The 20847-nt window shown below is 38.2% G+C and overlaps 1 protein-coding gene across 2 annotated transcripts in view; it reads left to right on the plus strand.

Annotated features, from left to right (window-relative positions):
- The window catches only part of clstn3 (calsyntenin 3), a 40268-nt gene extending 20510 nt beyond the window's left edge, over nucleotides 1-19758 (plus strand). For both annotated transcript variants that reach the window (XM_039763776.1, XM_039763775.1), the window contains exons 11-19: nucleotides 2723-2767; nucleotides 3612-3769; nucleotides 3982-4130; nucleotides 4217-4440; nucleotides 12495-12656; nucleotides 12774-12919; nucleotides 13361-13496; nucleotides 13636-13820; nucleotides 18033-19758. In XM_039763776.1, the coding sequence (XP_039619710.1) occupies nucleotides 2723-2767; nucleotides 3612-3769; nucleotides 3982-4130; nucleotides 4217-4440; nucleotides 12495-12656; nucleotides 12774-12919; nucleotides 13361-13496; nucleotides 13636-13820; nucleotides 18033-18203 (1376 nt within the window). In that variant the 3' untranslated portion in view covers nucleotides 18204-19758. The remainder of the gene's footprint in view (nucleotides 1-2722; nucleotides 2768-3611; nucleotides 3770-3981; nucleotides 4131-4216; nucleotides 4441-12494; nucleotides 12657-12773; nucleotides 12920-13360; nucleotides 13497-13635; nucleotides 13821-18032) is intronic.
- Nucleotides 19759-20847: the final 1089 nt, after the last annotated feature.

Genomic DNA, 20847 nt, shown 5'->3' on the forward strand with positions numbered 1-20847 from the left:
TGTGGTGGGCTAGCACCCTGCCCGAGGTTTGTTTGCTGCCTTGTGCCCTGTGTTGGCTGGGATTGGCTCCAGCAGACTCCCATGACCCTGTGGTTAGGATATAGTGGGTTGGATAATTGATGGATGGAAAATTAGGCAATACTAATTAACATAGATTAAAGGTAAGGTCCAGTGGCCAGGGAGAACAGAAAAAAATAAAAAAAAAACAAAACACCAGACGGCTGGAAAAAAAAAAAAAAATCTGCAGGGGTTCAGAGGCCACCAAAAACCCCAGCCTCCTCTAGGCATTTTACCTAACATAAATTACCTCAATCAGTCCTAATGGTTTTCAGGCTTCACATGAAAGAACTTGATGATAACGGTCATGTGGACTTCTGGCCTTTAAACCATCAATGTAGGGACATCACGGTGCTTTGATCATATGATGATGGTGCAGATCGTTATCACAGAAAACCGGAAAAAAAACAGCATAGAAGGTAGAGGTTAGTACGGATTTCAGAGCCATCATGAATGATAATGATAATTAAATGTATATACAGAATATCAGGATTAAACTAAAATGAAGCTATGAGAAAGCCATGTTGAAATAATGTGTTTTAAGCAGTTTTTTAAACTGTATTAGCCTGGCGAATTTCTATTGGTAAGCTATTCCAGATTTTTGGTACGTAACAGCAGAAGGCTGATTCATTATTTCTTTTAAGTTTAGGTCTTGGAATTATAAGCAGGCACTCATTTAAAGATCTAAGATTACACTTTGGAGTGTAAGGTGAAAGACATCCTGAAATATAGGAGCAAGATTATTTAAGGCTTTGTAAACCATAAGCAGTAAGACAATTTTAAATGACACAGGTGACCAACATAGTGACATCAAAACTGGAGAGATCTGCTTGGATTTTCTTTTCCTAGTTAAGATTCTAGCAGCTGCATTCTGCACTAGTTGCAATCGCTTGATGTCTTTTTTGGGTAGTCCCGAGAGAAGTGAGTCACAGTAATCTAGCCGACTGAAAACAAAAGCATGAACTAATTTCTCAGCATCTTGCAATGGTATAAGAGGTCTAACTTTTGTTATATTTCTTAAGTGAAAAAATGCTGTCCTAGTAATCTGATTAAAATATGATTTAAAATTCAGGTCAGAGTCAATAGTTACCCCTAAATTTTTTACCTCCATCTTGACTTTTAATCCAAATGGATCAAGTTTAAATTTTGGTAACGTGATGTCTCTCATTTTAACTTGGCTGGAGAGTTGATTTCTCTGTCATTCCATTTGTAATTTGTTGATTACTCTAAATTAGTCCCTTGTTGAATTGTTTGTGACAGAGCCTTCTAATTTACTAGTGCATTGCCAGGGGTTATGTTCTGCTTTACATATGATGCTACTGAGAGCAGCCTACTTCATCTCTAAATTGGATTAATAAGGTTTGAAAATATTATGTTATGCTATAAGCCCCAACATAAAGAAATCATTTATCTATTATAGAAATTGCTAAAGTTGACAATTCTATAAGGAAATTAACTTCATCCATGCATTAATTTTTAAGCCAATTTAGACTCTGAAACTATCCCAACAAAGATGAGCAAAAGGCAGGAAACCAACATGCATGGGATGCCAATTCATCACACTGTACACACCCAAGCATAAATTCAGTGGTTCAATTTGCAAGTTAAAGCTCATACAAATCTTGGAAATGTATAATGGAACCGTCATGCCCAAGGGACAGCCACATGGTCAAGATAGAAATCTATACTCAACAAAAGCAGTATCTAGCCTGTGACTCAAACCTAAACTCCTGGAACATTAAATCACTAGCACTCCAAACTCTATCACATAGCTAGTCAAAATAATGCTCCTCATAACTGCAAATGGTATAGAAAACACTTTTTACGTTTTAATGTTCATCTGTGTTAAATATCTTTGCAAAAATAATAATCTCAATTATAAGAAGGCAGGTAGCAAGTGGTTGGTGCTGTTGCCGTACAGATCAATGTTTAAAACTTGCACTCTGTCTTTATCTACGTACAATGTAAAGTTTGCACTTTCTCCATGTATCAAAACGTGTTTTCCTACAGATACTCCAGTTTTTCTCCCACATTCCTAAACACAACATCAGCATGAAAAATGACTTGGCAATTACAAATTTTACACAGCATGAGTGAATGCTGGAGTGCCGAGTGTTGCTCCAGCCACTTAGACCTTAATTTGGACCAAGCCAATTTTTCATGTGTTTATTCATGAATCTATGATGGCAGCTGTAAGCAACTAATGAACCCATTATAATGTGCCTTATATAATAAACATTTAAGGATAGGAAGATGTATTTAACTTTGAATGTGGCTTGGAAAACTAAGGCAAACATGTATGATACAAGATGTACTTATGGGACATTTATGTGGGTGGAGCAGAAGAACATAAAACCATGCCATGCCTTGCATATTACACTGGACCTCTACTAAAGATTTTAGTATACTAATATTTTTTTTTCATGATAGTGTCCATAAACTTGTGTGTGTACATTATGACTTTTTCTTTTTAATAAAACATGCATGTTAGTGAGGCATGCAGAAATGACGTTTAAATCATAAAATATATTTATTATTGTCATTAGTTTAGTTGTTTGAACCAGTCTCACAAAGTGGATGCATGCAAATGTAAAATGTTTTCAGACCATACCAGTTTTTTATTGTAAAACCTGATTGGCATTTTATTTTTTGTTTCCTATTATAGAAGAAACAGAGCAAGGGAAAGTAAACAGCACTGAGGCAAAAAGAGGTAAGTGCTGACTGCATAATTTTTTTGTTCCACTATTTGTGAACAGACTCTGACTGACAATACCAATGATCTAGCCTGGCTTACCAAAAACATTCTTTAGACACACTTACAAAGTGTTTGGAACCAGAACAAATTCTTCCTTGATAAATGCAGCTATATCATAAAAATGCATTTACACCATAAAGTGGTCTGCATCATCTATCTGAAAGCAAACCTAATGACTTGGCATGAGTATTGTTTTCTTTTCAAATCTGAGCATTGAGGGAGACAAGTGCAGTGTATGCTATGGCAAACATCTCAGCTGGTGATGGACTTAAAAGAAAAGACTTTGTGCATTAGGAGCCCTTTGGTATGAACATACATACTAGATTTATTGGAAGTGCCACTGACTTAGCCTTTAAACATGAAAAGTTATAAGCACTCAGTAATTCAATTATTTTCCAAATTAACCTTTTTCAACATTGGGGGCTAAAACTTACCAAGACAGCTCTTGGTGCAAGGTATGAGCCAGTTCTGGACAATTCACAAGCTCATTCATGCACTCTGCAAAATTCAGATGGTATTTGATCCGGATCTGAATGTGTAGTTTAAATATAATGATTGACAGAGGAGCATAACTGAACTGATTTTAAAAAAGGATGATGTTGATAAGGCTATAAAGGTGAATTGACAGGGAACATGTATCATTGGAAAAATTAGATAAAAATAACTGAACTGAGGAATGTTACTGCCATAGAATTCGCAGGTTTGTAGAATAGGTTTTAGTTGAATAACCAATTTACATGTTTTTCCCTTCTTCTTTAAGTATTGATAAACTGCTGTTATGTTTGGTTTTGCTTACTAGAGGAGCCTCTGCATTTCCAGTCCCACTTCCGAGGACTCTTAGCAGGATTCACATTAAGGCCAGGTCGAGTTGAGCCCCACAGTGTGATTGAATGTCTCTATGCCTGTCGAGAGGGGCTTGACTTTGGGGACCTGGAATCATTAGGCTCCGGGATGAAGGTATGAATGGACTTTCCTTGCTCAATTTTGAAATATTGAGTGAACAGTTACATTTCTCTTTGTTTTATCAAATGTTTACCAAGCTGATAGGTTTTTCCTGTTTTAGTTTTGATCAGCTATCTACTTTACTTAGATTCATCATTTAATGTTTATGTAATAAACATGTATGTTATATTGTATTGTAATATTAAGATCGTTTCATTTTTTCGTAGGTTCATGTTAATCCATCACAGTCTCTCCTTATATTGGAAGGAGATGACATTGAAAATTTTAACCGAGCTATTCAACAGGTTACTTATCGCAACTCACTGAGATTTGCTACAGCAGGGGTACGCCCCCTTAAAATTTCCACATCATTACGGTATGTACCCCCTCTACATATAACTATTAATCTCTCACCCAGTCCAGTTTTACCACACCGTCTTACTTTCTTCTCTATTTGTTCAGCTGCTTTAGTGAAGAAGGATGTATTTCAATCAGAGATGTTGAAGGGTACTTAGTAGTCTTGCAGCCTGACGCTCCTCAGATCACCCTGACTGGCATGGGTCACTTTGCTCGCCCTGCTACTGAATTTGAGAGCCCCCAAGGTGTCCCACTTTTTCCAGAATTACACATCACCTGCTCTGTATCTCATGCTATCAACCGAGCAAGCCAAGGCATGGAAGGTGGAGGTAAGGATTTAAATTATTCAGTTTCCTTTTCTGTAGACACTTTCACAGTAACACTCACACCCAGGTTGTAACTTGCTTTAATCCTGACATTCGATCAAAAGGATTTTTTTTTTTTCAAATTGCAATGAACAAAAATGGGTTACCTTCCTTGATTAATTAAGTACACATGAATGCAGTCTATAAATGATGAATTAATTAATAAAGAGTTTCATAAATAAATGCATGACATGTTACCTTCCTTTGCCCATTGTGCTGCCAAGAAGTGTTGTTTATCCATTTGCGGCTTACAGTCCTGTAGAATGTCAGGTTGCAGTCCTATGTCCTGTGGAACGGGACCCGGAAACACAGACAGACGGACATCATTTTACACCCAACACACATGTTTATTTTCACCACCACTATATACAATATATACGAACTTTAGTGCACGTCCCAGTGCCTCCAGCACCGATCCCCCAAAGTCCAGGCCTTTCACAATCCAAAATGCCTGTCTTCTGGCCGCCTCCAGTCCTCTCTCCAGCTCCGTCCTCTTCCACCCGACTTCCGCCGCTGAATGAAGGGAGGCAGCCCCTTATATAGGAACCCGGATGGGCTCCAGCTGTTTCCCGGCAAACTCCTGCGGACACACCCCCGTGTGGCGGAAGTGTCGGCTGCGCACCCGGAAGCCCTTCGGGTGTCCCTGCTCCTCTTCCCCCCAGCACTTCCTGGTGTGGCGGAAGTGCTGAGGTACAGGGTTGTTCAGGCACCGGAGCGCCGCCTGGCAGTGACCACAGGTCCCTACAGGGTTGGGCTTTCAAGCCCTCTACCCGTGGCCCCCAACACAACCAGGGCGGTCGTCTCCTCGTGGTCTGGAGGAGGTACAAGCCCTCCTCCGGTCCTCCTAGGTGTCCCGGCTGGGCCATTGCCCCTGGCATCCCTGACAGTCCCAAAGAGTGAGAATCTACTGTGCAGTATATTGTTAGATTGAGTGAATATAATAATTAATGTTTGTGTTTCTAATTACTGCAAACTGTTAGTAATTAGAATTATTAACTGCTAGTAATTTTTTTTTATCATTTTTCAACTGTGAGCACCTTATGAGTGATGTATCAAAAGCATATACAGAAACAAAAGATGCTTCTGTTACTTATAGTAGTGATAATATAAAAGAAACTGAGGCAGCCCATTAACTGTTACCAAATGAAACAGGTGAAAGGTTGTGCAGCACAGTTATAATAAGAGTCTAAAACTACTAAAATTTCATTTCCACTAAAAACCCTCCAACATTTAAAATGTTAAGGAACTTTGGTGATCAAACAATGCACTGCAAATATACATTTTGATAAAGTAATCGACAGTTTTGTGCAAAAGAAATTAAAAGGTTTACTGTGTTTATTATTTCTGTGTATATCATACCGTATATAACTGGTAAGAAAGTAATGTATAAGTTAATTTCACATTTATAATTACACTTCAGAAATTAGGAATGTAAAAAAAAATATACATTACATTGGATTCAAGGTATATCTTAACAGTAAAACAAAAATAAATGCATGTATATCCACATTTGAGAAGTCTTTCACTTGCTGGTAACAATTGTTTCAATGTGCTAGATATTTTATGGATAAGTGTGGTACTTCCACAGATTTACAAAGATTCTGACTTAAAACATGGACTGTCTGTAAAAATAATTAATGTGTTACAAAAAAAATGTTGAATCTATTTGTTATTGTGAATGTCTAATCAGCCTAATCTATTTTTTTTTCTCATACTAGGGGGCTTTGCCCCCTGCTCGCTTTGCTTGCCAACGACCTGCACTACGCTCCAGCCTCTCCTCACATCTGCCGCTCGTGTTGTGAAGAGGGGGGCTGAACCCACCCCAAGGAGACATGGTCACTTCTCCGAAACCCCCTCTTAAACGGTGATACAATGGGAAACAAATACAGTTTTTATTGCCTCCTCTTTGCTTGATCAGCTGCTGGCTTACAGTTGCTGCCGTGCTGCGTGATCTGCATCTTGTGTAGCGCCAGTCTGTCACATGTCCTATGTCCATATATTCGATCTTGTTTACCTTTTCATCAATATTGCATTGAATTTTGATTCCATGTTTGGAATTACATTGTGACAACACAACATATAACTGCCCATGAGTGAATATCGTTTCTTTCTCTCTACAAGAAATGTGTGCAACAATAGCATTCATACAAATGAGAAATGATTTCTCTCGCAGGATTTCACTTTCACCAAACAACAAATCTTTTAATTCTCACAGATATGCCTCATCATTGGGAAGAAACACTTATTTTTTTTTCCCTGAAGGCAACACGAATTAGACAATCTACAAGTCTCCAACTTAAAGTTTAAATCCAAGCAATATATTTGATCGCTTTTTGCTGTTCTGTTATTTCACTGAGTAATAATTTCCATTTGTTTGTGCTAATGCAATCATTACTATCCTTTTTTTGAGACTTTCGAATTTTTGTACTCTAACCTGCTCTGTATGTGTACCGCACCAACATTTTCGAATTTACGACGTTCTACTTTGTCATCTACTCTTTGATTTATTTCTGGCCCTGGACGTGATTAAATCTCTTGGCACAAAGACACGTCTTGCGGGACATGAAAGTGTCTCTCTGAGAAAAGTTTTTCTTTTTAATAGAGAGATTATATTCCAAAAAAATCTAGCACTAAATACTTTGGAGTATTGTAATGAATGGATCTATAAATAAAAGGACACTGTTATAAAATATTTATCAATGTTTTATATTTAATTAAAACTTATGTCTGTTAAGCAAGTGTGAGCAGCTTTACCAAAAACTATTTTTTAATTGATAATGAATCAGTGTTTTATGATTCTGACGATTTTTTGATGATTGGATTCTGAGGATTGGATTTTGCATGACTGGAAATGCAGCCATTTAACTGTTAAATTATGCTAAATTTCAACTCAAGTCAAGTTTATTTATAAAGCCCTTATATACACACAGAAGTGTTTGCCAAAGTGCTGTACAATTAAATAATAATAATAATATTAATAATAATAAGTACATAAAACAACATAAAACATAATAAAATAACATTCCTTAATTACTCCCATTATGTATGAAATACAGTGGTTATCCAATGCATAAAACACAAACCAACAACCATTCTGCTTGATTTAAAAGCCAGGGGGAAAAGGTGTGCTTTCAGCCTGGATTTAAAAATTCTCAAATTAGGTGCAGATCTAATCTGTAGTGACACATTACTCCTATGCTTCAGCCTTGTCCAAGGTATCACCAGTAACAACTGGTCAGACAGTCTTAGAGTTCAAGACAGGGCATATGGTTTAAGGAGGCTGATGAGGTAGACCGGTGCTAAACCATTCAGAGACTTATAAACAAGCTATAAAAGCTTAAAATCGACTCTAAAGCTAACAAGCAGCCAATGAAGAGAGACCAATATGGGAATAATATCCTCTTGCTTCTGTTAAAAGCCTAGCAGCTTAATATTGAACAAGCTGTAGGCAAGACAGATGTCACTGGCTGACTCCTATATACAGAGAATTGAAGTAGTCAAGGTAGCATGAAATAAAAGCATATATAACCTTCTCAAATTCAGAAAAGCAAAGAAGAAGCTTTACCTTTGCCAACAGTCTTAACTGGAAAAAATAGTTTTTAACAACAGAATTTATCTGTTCGTCCAGTTTAAGACTGCTATCAAAAATGACACTAAAATTCCTAACTCATGCTGTACAATACTGTTCCAGTGGACTACGACTACTAGCAGTCTTACCAGAAACCTCAGAAGGACAAAAAATCACAACCTCAGTTTTGTTCTTGTTAAAATCCAGAAAATTGAAGTACATCCAGCTCTTGATGTCATCAAGACATTTTAATAGAGACTGTACAGAGTTGTTTTAAAGTGGTAAGTAAATGTGAGTGTCATTGGCATAGCAGTGGAAAAACATTCCGTGCTTTTTAAAAATAGAACCTAAAGGAAGAATATAGATGGAAAATAAAATAGGGCCAAGGAGGGACCCCTGAGGAATCCCATAATTATAATTGGCCCTGGAGGATGAAAATTCACCTACTGTATACAAACAGAAAAGGTCCTATCATTAAGGTATGATTTAAATCAGTCAAGCATAGAGCTTCTGATGCAAACAACCTTTTCAAAGTGAGATTTCTTTACTATAGCAGTGACTCTCAAATGCAGTCCTGGTGCCTCATGTATAACGCCATGCGTAGAATTCGTACTATAACATAACGTAAGCACAAAAGCCCAAATGTACTTACGCACAGAAAAATCCAGATGCAGGAATCTGTGTGTACTCCAACTTCCGCGTTCTTCCGCTACATAAACCCCGATCAGCGTGAAAACTAACGCAAATGCACGCACCTTCTGTCCTGCCCCAACTCCTCTCAGAATTATGCCTAATTGAATATGCAAATCAATATAAATCGCCCTTAAGCTCAGCCTTCAGTGAAAAGACAATGGGAAAAGCAAGGGGAAAATGTAAGAATTTCAGCAAATACCAAGTGGACGCGAAGGAAAAACATACTATTTGTTCAAATAAACTGTGGTATAATCAACAGAAGGAAGTTGAACAAGTGACATAGCTTGTTGGAGAAACTTGAAAGCTCAAGTTCACAAAGTCGCACAGTGCCCGAAATAAAAAAGAACTTGTCAGATATCAAAGTCGCCGTGAAAAGGCGAGTCGTAGCCCACTGTCTGAGTGTCATATGAAAGCTTATTAGGGTACAGAGGAAAAAAAGGCACACAGTGGGAAAAAGCACAAAATGTCACCTTTAATCTTGAAATTTGCACTTTAATCATGTAGTTTATTTTGTCATTAAAGTAGAACATCAAAAACTTCATCTTAAAATTGTTTAATTAACCAGTTTCTCAAATCACATCGTAATTAAAGTAGCACGTTAAATGATTTTTTTGTATGTGATCTTCTATGTGCTCTATGTTTGTGAATTACTACCGGCTCCCTTCCTCCAACTGGACACAGAATCCATTACATTCGTGATATTACAGCTCTGAATAACTAAAATACTGAGATGTATACGTGATATCATTTTCATGATGATAGGAGTTATAGCACGTTATTAAACATGGGTTTCATGGCCCAGTGATTGTGTGTGGCCTTCGATGAAATTATTTATTGCAGCAGTACTCAGGGGCGGCTCTAGGCTTGTGGCGGCCCTGGGCAGAGAAAGAATCGGTGGCCCTTAGCCGCCAATGTCAATATGGTATCTTATGCAAGGTGGATGGCCATGTCCATTGCGGACACTGCATTGCCGCCTCATGCTCGTGACACAAGCGTTTAACTTTTGTCGAAATTTGCCACTGTGTTTTTAGCTGTGTCGTTATTTTCTGTTTCTGTTTTTATATTCAATATACTGTATATTGGCGTGGTCACCCCTGCAGTCCTTGCTTTTCTTTCTATAAGTAACCGATCGCCACACAATCAGCTCTGTAATAGATGTTAAGCCATCTGTAAGCTTAGAGCACCGATTCTTCAAAACGTTTAAGGAACATTGAACTATCTTCGTAGTACATGTTTAATTATTCTATCCTTCAAGCCAGTCCCAGTGAAGAATATAGATTATTTAAATGAAGTTAAAGTTTTATCTGTATAATATAATAAACATATTTTGCTGCATTTCATCTTAAAAATGATATCGTCATCATATGTAAATATGCGCTTTATAAAGTGGCTCAGGTTGTGCAATATTATAACTGTAGTGCAAGTTTACAGTGGGGTGATTGTACTTATAAGTACAAACAGTTCTACAAGGAGCAATTGATTAAGTGCGTTTAAAGTTCTTGGGATGAAACAGTTTCTGAACCGCAAGGTCCGTACAGGAAAGGCTTTGAAACATTTTGCCGTGGCTGAGATAGCGTGTGCTTGATACTGTATACCGATAATTCTCTTTCTGATCAGCTGCTGCTGTGATTCACACTCAGATACAGTGATATGAATACTCCGGGTGGTGCAGTGAGAGTAATATGGAAAAAGGTGATCTGCTGTGGCAACTCCCAACGGGAGCAGCTGAAAGAAGAAGAAGAAGAAGGTGCAATGAGAGTAACAACGCTAAATAAATTAATTATTAAATTAATTACAATCAAATGCATTACACTAATAAACAATATGCAGTTAGTTTCAGTGTATTTATAAAGCCGCATCAGAAAAATAAAAGAGTAACCACACAGGAACAGTAGCACTGCTTTGACACTGGGTGCCGCCAGTCTGCAAAACCGAGCGGAGAACTTGCGTACAACAAGGTGTGAGGTACAGTGGAAAAGTGCGTGGCTTTACACCAAGTGTAGGTTTTATACGATTTGAACGTGGATAAGTTCTTACGCAACATTTCTGTGCGTATGCACCGTTTATACATGAGGCCCCTGGTGACTCAGTGTGGCTGCTAGTTTTTGTTCACAAAAATTACACAACAATGAATGCTGAAAGGCTACAGCTACTTTAGGGTCAGCCCCACTAGCACTATTATTAGTAAATAATGGAGAATAAGAAGTATAAAAACTAAATTACAGTGATCCCTTGTAATTTGCAGAGATTAGGGGTGCAGGACAAATGCAAAAATCCATTAATATGTTTTGGGCCCATGATTACTGTATATTCTAACTTTATTGTACAAATAAGATGCAAAAAGTTGAGAGAAATGCAAGATAAAAGGATCATTGTGCAAGCAAATCATGTGAAGACTGGCTGCCGAGACAAGGATGGATGGCGTTTTCCAGTTAAAGTGCATAGTTCAGCAGTTCTTTAGTGAACTATAACTTTTTACAAAATTGAAACTATAATAAATTTGTATGTATATTTATGGTGGTAAATGGCAATATTAATATTACAGATGCAAAAGAAATCTAACAAAACACAGCAAAAAACGATAAAACACTCACAACGTATTCCCATTTTGTGGATGTAGGTGATGGTGGTGTATTTATAAAATGAAATCCCCTGTGAAAAGCCTCCTGATATTTATGTAAAGTTTTGTCCTACTGTGATGCGGATGTACGTGAAGGTTTGTAGATGATGGGAGCACTACAAGAAGAAGACGTTGTTTCTATCCCAGATGACATTGCTTGAACAAGTGGCATAGGACAAGAGCATACATCAAGGGAAAACTGTAATCCAGTGTAATTGGAATCCAGTTGTGCAGTGAAGTTTTGAAACAAAAAGACACCACCTTTTGCAATCCTGCCAGCTTGTTGTGGCTCACTTTTAAAGCTAGTGTCTTCATCTTTCACCTAGCAGCCCTTGTTTCAACTGTTACAACTGCCCAATGACACAGTACTCCCAAGATTGCTAGGAATTGCAGTCCATTTATGTAGCAGGGCTACAGTGTTGTCTGTGGTTTTCTGCAATAGGTCACAAAACTTGAAAAATAATTTCCACTATTTTAATTATTGATGATAAACCCGTGAATAGGTGGATCCACAAACCTTAAAGGGCCAACCCATGTAAAAAAATAAATAACACTAGATGATTCTCACTTAACATGCACAAATGTCTGGTAAATCCTAATAAAAAACTACCAGACCTACCAGACTTAGTTTGATTATTTCTACAATGACCACAAAACAAAAACTGGAAAATAAGAGTTTCTGTCATTAGGCGAAGAGCCCAATTAAAAAATAGAACTTGGCTAGAACAAAAACCTGCAGCTGAGTCTGAGAACCTCTGGACTATTGTAATTTAAATCAAACATTATATTTAGGTTATATATATATATATATAAATATATAGGTTACAGTGTCCTTTACTGAGCCTGGTAAATCAGTTCAATGTTTTTTTTTGGGGTTTTTTTTTGGTAACATGATAGGCTTCCTATGCCATGACATCAAAGCCTGGCACTGATTCTAGATTGAATTAGGTATATAGTGTTATTTTTGGCCCTCAATAAAACTGAGTTTCACTCTTCTTCTCTAAAAGTACTGCATAAATGATTGACTCTAAATAAAAATGTTTATATACTATGTCAATAGTAAACCTTGACATGGCACATACAGTGATAGATATTGTAAAAATATAAATTTTGTTACAATATTTTTGATTTCTGCAGCCCTTATGTCTGATGCTATTGCTCACACCTTGGATGGCTGCGAAGTGTCACCAGTGGGTGAAGAGCTCGATCTGCGAAGAGAGGAACTTCTGCTCGATCATGAAATTGTGAAGGAGAAGGGCCTGGAACTTGTCAACACAACTGCATACTTGGCTGTGTCAGGCAAGTGATTACAGGATGAGCTATTGTAGTTTAGATGGAATTCTGTATGTTTCACCTTAATTCATATTATCTACTTCATAATACAATCAGTTTTCTCTCTATCCTATGTCTTTTCAGGCCCTGAATCTATTTCTGTGTACGAAGACATCTTACGTTCTGTGCATTATAGGTTGTCTCAAGGTGTAGCATTGTATGAAAGAAAATTTCGTCTATCCTGCACTGAGATGAATGGACGATATGCAAGTAATGAGTTTACAGTGGAGGCAAGTACAGAATAATAAGGTTTAGAAAAATTGAATTTTAACACTTGTATATAGGTTGTATACTTTTACACACGTCTGGACTCCTGGATAGTAGGGAAGCCATTATTATACAAAAAATATTTATTGAATGGTGCAGATCAATTTTTCACTATGAGTTTTAAGTAATTTCCCTTAGAACATTAATTATAATGAATGTTTTATATAAGAAGTATGGAAAGTCTCAGCATAACTCATTACTACTGAGCTAATTTGCCATACCGGATTATCACATTAGGCAGTAAACTGTTTATCTTAACAGTCATTTGCCTGTTATCTAAAATAAAAAATTAAAACAGCATTGGTAATCTGGTAAGGGATAATATCCAGTATCATATATGAAGTAACACAGTCTTTGACAATTGCATTTTACTTTCCTAAAACATATATTTTTTAATCTTTTAGGTAAATTTCCTGCATAGTGTTGATGGACAATCACACCCAAGCCACCTGCTTTCATCTCAGCAGTTTATGCACCCATCACGCCATTTGCCTGCAGAGTTAGCTGGACATAATGTTCCCTTGGAGCACCGGAATTCTGGTACTATTATACCAGTCACCTGTTTTGTTAATAAACTTTGTCCTTTTATCCTGATAATTATATACAATCTTCCTATCTTGCACATTGTGTACTTTTCCTGTTATTCTTTTTCAACCAATCTCTCTCTATCTTCTTCTAGTGATTCCTGGCGCAGCAACTATCATCATTGTTGTCTGTGTGGGTTTTCTTGCTCTTATGGTTGTGCTTGGCATTTTCCGAATTCGTTCTATCCACCGTCGTGGAACAAAGGAGCGAGCTGGATCTAAGGATGGAGAAATTGACTGGGACGATTCAGCTCTGACTATTATAGTTAACCCTATGGAGGTAAGTCATTTTCATCAAATTAAATAGTCATTTTGTTCAAAGGAAAGAATGCTTTCATCTTTGCCTGGTTCAAAAGTAACTCAGAGAGAGACCCAAAACACCCTATTGGAGCAATCCAACATCCGAACTTGATGCTGTCTCTCATAATGGTAGTATTTGTCTGTTCATGTGTTTTGGATAACTTCAAACTAGACTATTAAAGTTTTACAAAACTATAATGGTATAAATTGAGAAATGCATTGTGGCATTAGTAAATCTGTTTTCTTTAATATTTTGATAAAACATCCATGAAAGCTTTTTTCAGCTGAAGAATAAGTGAAAACACTAACCACTCTCATTTTCAGTCTCCAACCTACACAGTAATAAGTATTCTACTTTTGCTGCTCTGCTGTGTTCTCTGACATATTTTGTGTTATGCGGCTTCACCTGGGAAATTTTGTAAGACATTGGGCCTCAGTTAGAGTACTATGCAACTAATGTGTGGGCTGTAGGTAAATATTTGCAGCCTACACAGATCCTATTTGGGCAGTAATTTAAATACTATAGTGGATTTTTTTCACACTTTTGATGAACCTTAATGCTAAAGGCACTTTTTCAGATTTTGTGCCTGTGGGGTTCCTGACAGGGCTAGGACAAAATGTAGAACATTTTATTATGTAAGCCCACCCCAATATACAAATTTTGGTAAAGAAACTTTTTTTGAAAATGAGTGTTTATAGGGTACTTACTGTAGAAACTCAATGTGGCCCCAGGAAATAAGGAGTACTCCCAGAGTTAGAACTGTTGGGTCAGACCACAGTCTTATGAAATGAAGGAGGCCATGTGGTACTTAACTGTAGTAGGTTTGAGGCCCCCTTGAAATGCAGGTACCTCTGGGTGCCAGGATAAAATGTAGAAAATATTATTATGTAAACCCACCTTGTAGAACAACTTTTGTTAAAAACAGTTTGTCAAAATTGGCATGCTAAGCTAACTATTGAAGTAACTATGACAACCCCTTTGGAATTTGAGAACCCCTAGGGCCAAGACAAAATGGAGTAAATTGCTTTATACAAACATAAACTTCAAACTCAAAATTTCAGACCTTAAACTCAAAATGTGCATTACAGTAATCCCAAATAAATAATGACTGCTAGAATTTGCATCTGAGAATATACTGTACATGAGCAGCTGTATTTGGTCTAAACAACAAAGCAGAGTCAAAGAAGTAAAAAAATAAGGTTACTACTGCTAAAAATGACCCACTGTGGGCATCCAAGCTCATAAAGGAACACTTGGTCAGACTTAAGCAGTGCCCACAATCCACACTCAGTGCATACTACAAAAATTTCGAGACCCAAAAAGGTGGAAAGCAAATAATGTAATAATATTTTCATTTTGCCCTCTGGATCATTGATGTAGTTTTTTGAGAGACAGAAGTATCTGAAAACAATAGCAGGATTTTTACACAGTGTGGAAGATGACCCAGACACAGACAGGCAGACATTGTTTAAAGCACCACAACATGTTTATTTACACTATTTACAATATAAAGTGAAAACACACACAACCCATTTCACCCCAGAGTCCAGGCCTCTTTCCAATGCCTCTCCTTCAGGTCTGCCTCCACTCTTCTTGTCCAAGCTCTGTCCAGCTACGCTTCCAACTCCATCCATCGAATCCCCTTTTATCCTCACCCAGACGAGCTCCAGGTGCCTCCCGATAACCTTCCGCTGGCCCACCCAGGTGTGGCGGAAGTGCCAGCTGTGCACCCGGAAGCACTCTGGGTGTCCCTGGTCTTCTTCCCCCCAGCTCTTCCGGGTGTGGCGGAAGTGCTGAGGACCAGGGCTCTTTAGGCATCGGAGTGCTCCCTGGCAGTGACCATGGGCCCCTATAGGGTTGAGCTTCTAAGCTTTGATCCTATGGTCCCCCAAAGCCACCAGGCCGGTCACAACCTTGTGGCATGGAGGAGGTGTAAGCCCTCCTCCGGTCCTTCCGGGCATTTCGGCTGGGTGACACCTCCAACTGCTTGCCACAGTGCCCCACTGCAAGCTGAGACCCATAGGGGCCAGCGGCCCATTCCACAAGGGCAGGTCTCCCATGGCGGGAAGCAGACATACTCCACTCCAGGGCCCGGTCCTGCAAAACATAAATCAGAACAGGGGGCGGAGACGTTGCCCTGATGCCGCCACCTGGCATCTCTTTGTCTCTTATACAGGCATCACTCCCCTTTCTGACCGGCACCCCAGCACTTGCCACTTCGGCCCCCCTTCCAAGACCTCCTTGCCTCCTGTGTTAGGACATCTGATGTGACTGCACGCGCCCCCATCACCTCAGCCAGCTGTGGTGTTTCCCTCTGCCTCTGCAGGGGGCGGCCCTTCTCCGGACGTGAGCAGCATGCCTCACATCCTCTCTTATCGGAGGAACCGGCTCTCTTCCCCCGATTCCTCCTCGTTCTCTGGATTGCTATGACAGTTTGGGTCTCACTATGGGAAAGGCATAGACCCTGTCCCATCAGCGTCCATGTGGAGCGGCGTGAGACCGTCGCTGGCTCGGGGCGTAGGGCGCTAGGACCTTCGGCACTCATCAGCCAGAGCCCTGCCTAACCTCACGCTCTCTCCCCCTTCACCACGTGATCGGCTCTCACCGCCGCGTCCACTATCGGAGCCCACCCTACTTGAATGCGATCACTTTCGTCACAGTTCTTTTCGTTGGAGCTTCCCTTATTCTTTAAGGGGCCGGTTCCACTTGCCTGCCCCAATGTGTCCCGTCCGGCCAAAGACTCCAGCGTTGCGCTGATCCGCCCACTGTCACAGCATCATCACAGACATGACTGCCTTCACCTCCAGCTCCTTCAGTCCTCTACGGAGGACGCGTATCAACTGCAAAAGCGACTCTGCGGGCTGAAGGCACTCCTCCAGCTGGTGTTCCTGGTCTTCTTCCCCCCAGTGGGCCCCTATAGAGTTCAGCTTCTAAGCTCTGTTCCCATGGTCCCCAAAGCTACCAGGACGGTCGCCCCCTCGTAGTCTGGAGGAGATGTAAGCCGCCCCCAGCCACTTGCCACAACCGACAAATATAATGTAGTAACCTGCTGTTTTAATTGATTGGAAAACATCATTATTTTTCTATAGCACACTTTCATACAAAGAATGTAGCTCAAAGTACTTTACAAGGTACCAAATAAAACAGGTTAAAGAAAAGATAAACAGAATAAAAATAGTTAAGCATAGGAATTAATAAATGGCATAGGAAAATTAGTAAAGAAGAATAAATAAATATGTACTTAAGTCATAGATAAAGTAGAGTCCTTATTTACAGATAGGTTTTCAATTCTCTAATGATAGTAAGTCTGATATTATGGTCAGATGGTTGGGAGGACAGAAAAAAACTCTAGGGCTGCAATGCTGGATAAAAAAACAAAATCAGTAGGGTATCCAGGGCCAAAGGACCATCTAGGTCCTACTGGGCATTCTACTTAACATAAATGACCTCAAGAAGTTCCTTATTATTATTTAAGCTTCATCCTAGAAGATTCAATGTAGTGGGTCTCATCAACAGTTTTCTGCAAACATCACAGGTAGCTGCATAGTACTTTGATCAGGAGTTGGTAACAAAAAATACCACTGCAGAAAAGTGAAAAAGAAAGTAGAGATTAATAAAGTCTGTAAGTTAATTAAATATATGATACTTCTATGCATATTTTGGTAAAGTATTAAAGATTTTTGGTAGATAATGGCAAAAAGCTGCCTCACCTCTTCATTTACACTTAGCTCTTGGAATACTCGTAATAAGCAAACCACTATTAGAATAGTTAAGGTTATGACTGGGAGTGTTAAGATACATGCTCTTCAAAATATTGAAAGGAACAAGATAATGTAGAGTGTTATATACCAAAACTGACTAAAAACTGTAATGGAGAGAGAGAGAGACAGAGAGATAGAAGAAATGGTCAGTGTGTTCACTGGTATTTCATATAGTAGACAAATAAACAGGCAAACAATAACAGGCCACGTTGTAAGGCCTGCAACTGACCTGATATAACAATTGCCATTTGGAGCCAAAGAGAAACTAGACAGGTTTCCAAGTTTACTCAATCCATTCAAGCAGGTTATCTAGAACTTAAAACAAAAAAGAATTTTCTTTCTTTCTTTTTCTGTGGTAATTCATTTTATCCAAGCATCAATTTATCTGGTTTCACTTTAATGTTACAGTGTTTTTCTCTAACCTTTCCAGTCTTATGAGTCCCGCCATGGTGTCTCAGTTGATGGTAGCAGGGAAGATTTAGAGGAGGAAGATGGTGAGGAAGATGAAGAGACACCAGAATCTCCTCCAGGTGATGCCTGTGATGATCAGCACATCATTCTCAAGACTGATCCTAGAGGCCATGCCCCTCGACGTTACTGAGAAACTTTACTCAATTGTCTGCCATTTTGGCTCTGGTTCCTTACTGGTTTGTGAAGATGAAGTGCTTACTCAATGCTAGATCCAAGGTGGCATTGTTTTCCTCTAGCCTTCTGGTCCTGGGGTCAAGAGACATACACACAAAAGATTATTCTTTCATAAACATCCCCATGCTGCATAGTGCGGGGCCAATGAAGCATTTCATGCCACCTAGTATGCCTCTTATTCATCAGAGAGCATGCCCATGTTTGTCTGAGAATGAATGTCTACTTGTCTTTGTATTGCTATTTATAAATTTATTTTTTGATTGAATGACAGCCATCAGTTTCTTTGTGCTTTCCCCTAATCATTACTTAGAAGTAGGTATACATTCAAACATTCACAAATGTGCTCAGCGGAATGTCTATCTTTTCTGAAGTTTCAGCTTTTTGATTGTATAAAAACACTGTAAATATGTCTTTCTTCCTCTCCCTCACTTCTTTCTTTCTTTCTTTCTTTCATTCTTTCAATGACTGAACCTTGTCAACCCCCTTTGCACCCTATCTCAGGTTAAAACTTTCAAAGAAATTACAAAAAACCTCAGTCAATTAACAAGTAAATATTTTTTCACTTAATTAGAATAAAAGATTTTACATTCATTGGTAATATAAAAAGCCCAGAGTTTACACCATTTGATAATTGATTATTGGCGATAGTTTTTTGTTTGGACAAAAAGAGGTCCAAACACCAAGAACAGTTAAATATAATGTCTGCTAATGTAAATGGGAAATGTGAGATAATTATTACTGAAATAATATGTGGGATTGAATTAGGCCTATGTAAAGATTTAAAACAACCTTGACATCTCACTTCTCTATATAAAATATCTAAATAAAGGAATACTGCTTACAGTCCGTACACTAACTCACGATAACAATTTTTCTATTATAATAAACCTGAGAAAGGCTACCTGTAGTCAGCAATGGAACTTTTGAATAAAATTTCAGGAGAACCAGATTTGAGACATGTCCTTTAAAAACCATTCAACAGCTGACTAATCCCCAAGTATTCGCATACATGCTTGACACATAATTAGAGAGAGAAAATGAAGAAGACAGCTTCTAAGGAAGCGTATCTACTGTTTAATAATATTATTTGAAATAACAGGGCATTTGTAACCCTAAGAACTGCTTCAATTCAGTATTTCTCTTTCAGCCTTCAAAACATTCTATCTGTTAGTGAAGATGAGGAAGCACAGCTATTTGTGAAACAACTGAATTCTATTTATTTTAAAAGTAATTGTGGCAATGTTGTCCTTTTCCATCCTAAATTCCTGTTCCTGTGTATCATCTAAAAAGCTGCTTTACCCTTTCTCACACCTTGTCTCTGAGAACACTCTCCGTTTCTGATGCCCCCCTATCTCTCCTCATGTTTTAACCTTTTCCCGCTATCTTGTGTCTTGTAATCTTTTTGAAACCAATGTATTGAAATTGTGTCTGTTGCTAAGAATTGAAACATGAAAAATTATAATTAAAATTTAAGTTGTCATTAAAAGGATACAATTGGACTGATGTTAAAACTGTTTGTCTCAGATCTTTATTCTATCAATTACCTTTCCAAGTCCATTCAATGTGTTTTCAGTGTCCTTTAATGCCTTCAGTAACATAAGAGATAATGTAACCATGTAATGCCATTTTTGTTGTTTAAAGAGGAACAAAACAAGGATCTAACAACAAATATACACTCAGGATAAAGACCAAGAGATGATGAGCACACAATAAGACAGATGTCATTTATCTTTCCATCCTCTTCACCATAACCAATTGCAATGTAAAGCACTAAATAAAGAAAAATAGGGAGAACACAAACTACACAGAAATAGACACATGCAAAACAAAGGTGACCTTATTGATGTCTCTGATACGTTTTTTAGGATGTCACTCCAGTACACAGAAGTTATCCACACAACTGTCCTCATTCAAATTTAGATTTAAATTTGTAAATCAAATAACAGCCTATTCCTAGGATGATGCAGGACATCAAAATGGGTATTAGCAGAACGAGTTATTTAATCTGGTAGGAATAAACATTACTTTGGCAACATAAATTTATTTAAAATACCAAAGATAAAATGCTTACTTACACTTGGAAGGCTTATCATCATATCATTGTGACTAAAGTATGGAGGCTCAGAAAATTAAGCAAAGTGGTGAGTGCAAAATTTGAGGGGTGCCATGTACAAATTACAAGATTGGCAATATTACTATGTGGTACAAATGCAATTGTTCTAACTAGCAGAAAACTAAAAGGAACAGAAGATGGACAAGATGATATTAAATTCAAAAGCACAAGCAAGAGTCGGTGCCAAAGTCAACATTTTCCAAAACACATTAAGCCCAATACATAAATAAGAAATCAAAATGAAGAGACACGCAAGAAGGTCTAAGCCTTTAAATGCCACCATAACTGTTTTTGTTATTATTTTGTGTCCAATATCATGGATAACCAAGTAGTAAGTGATGTTGACTTTTATACCATCACAATAGTCACATCATACTTTGTGACTTTGGTTGTCATGTGGTAGCAATGGATATTGATATGCAAATACAGCCAAGAAACCAAATGGCAGTGAGCCAAGATATGCAACTATTTTAGTACATTCAAAAAG

The sequence above is a fragment of the Polypterus senegalus genome, chromosome 9 (assembly GCF_016835505.1).
Source record: "Polypterus senegalus isolate Bchr_013 chromosome 9, ASM1683550v1, whole genome shotgun sequence".
Taxonomy (NCBI): Eukaryota; Metazoa; Chordata; class Cladistia; order Polypteriformes; family Polypteridae; genus Polypterus; species Polypterus senegalus.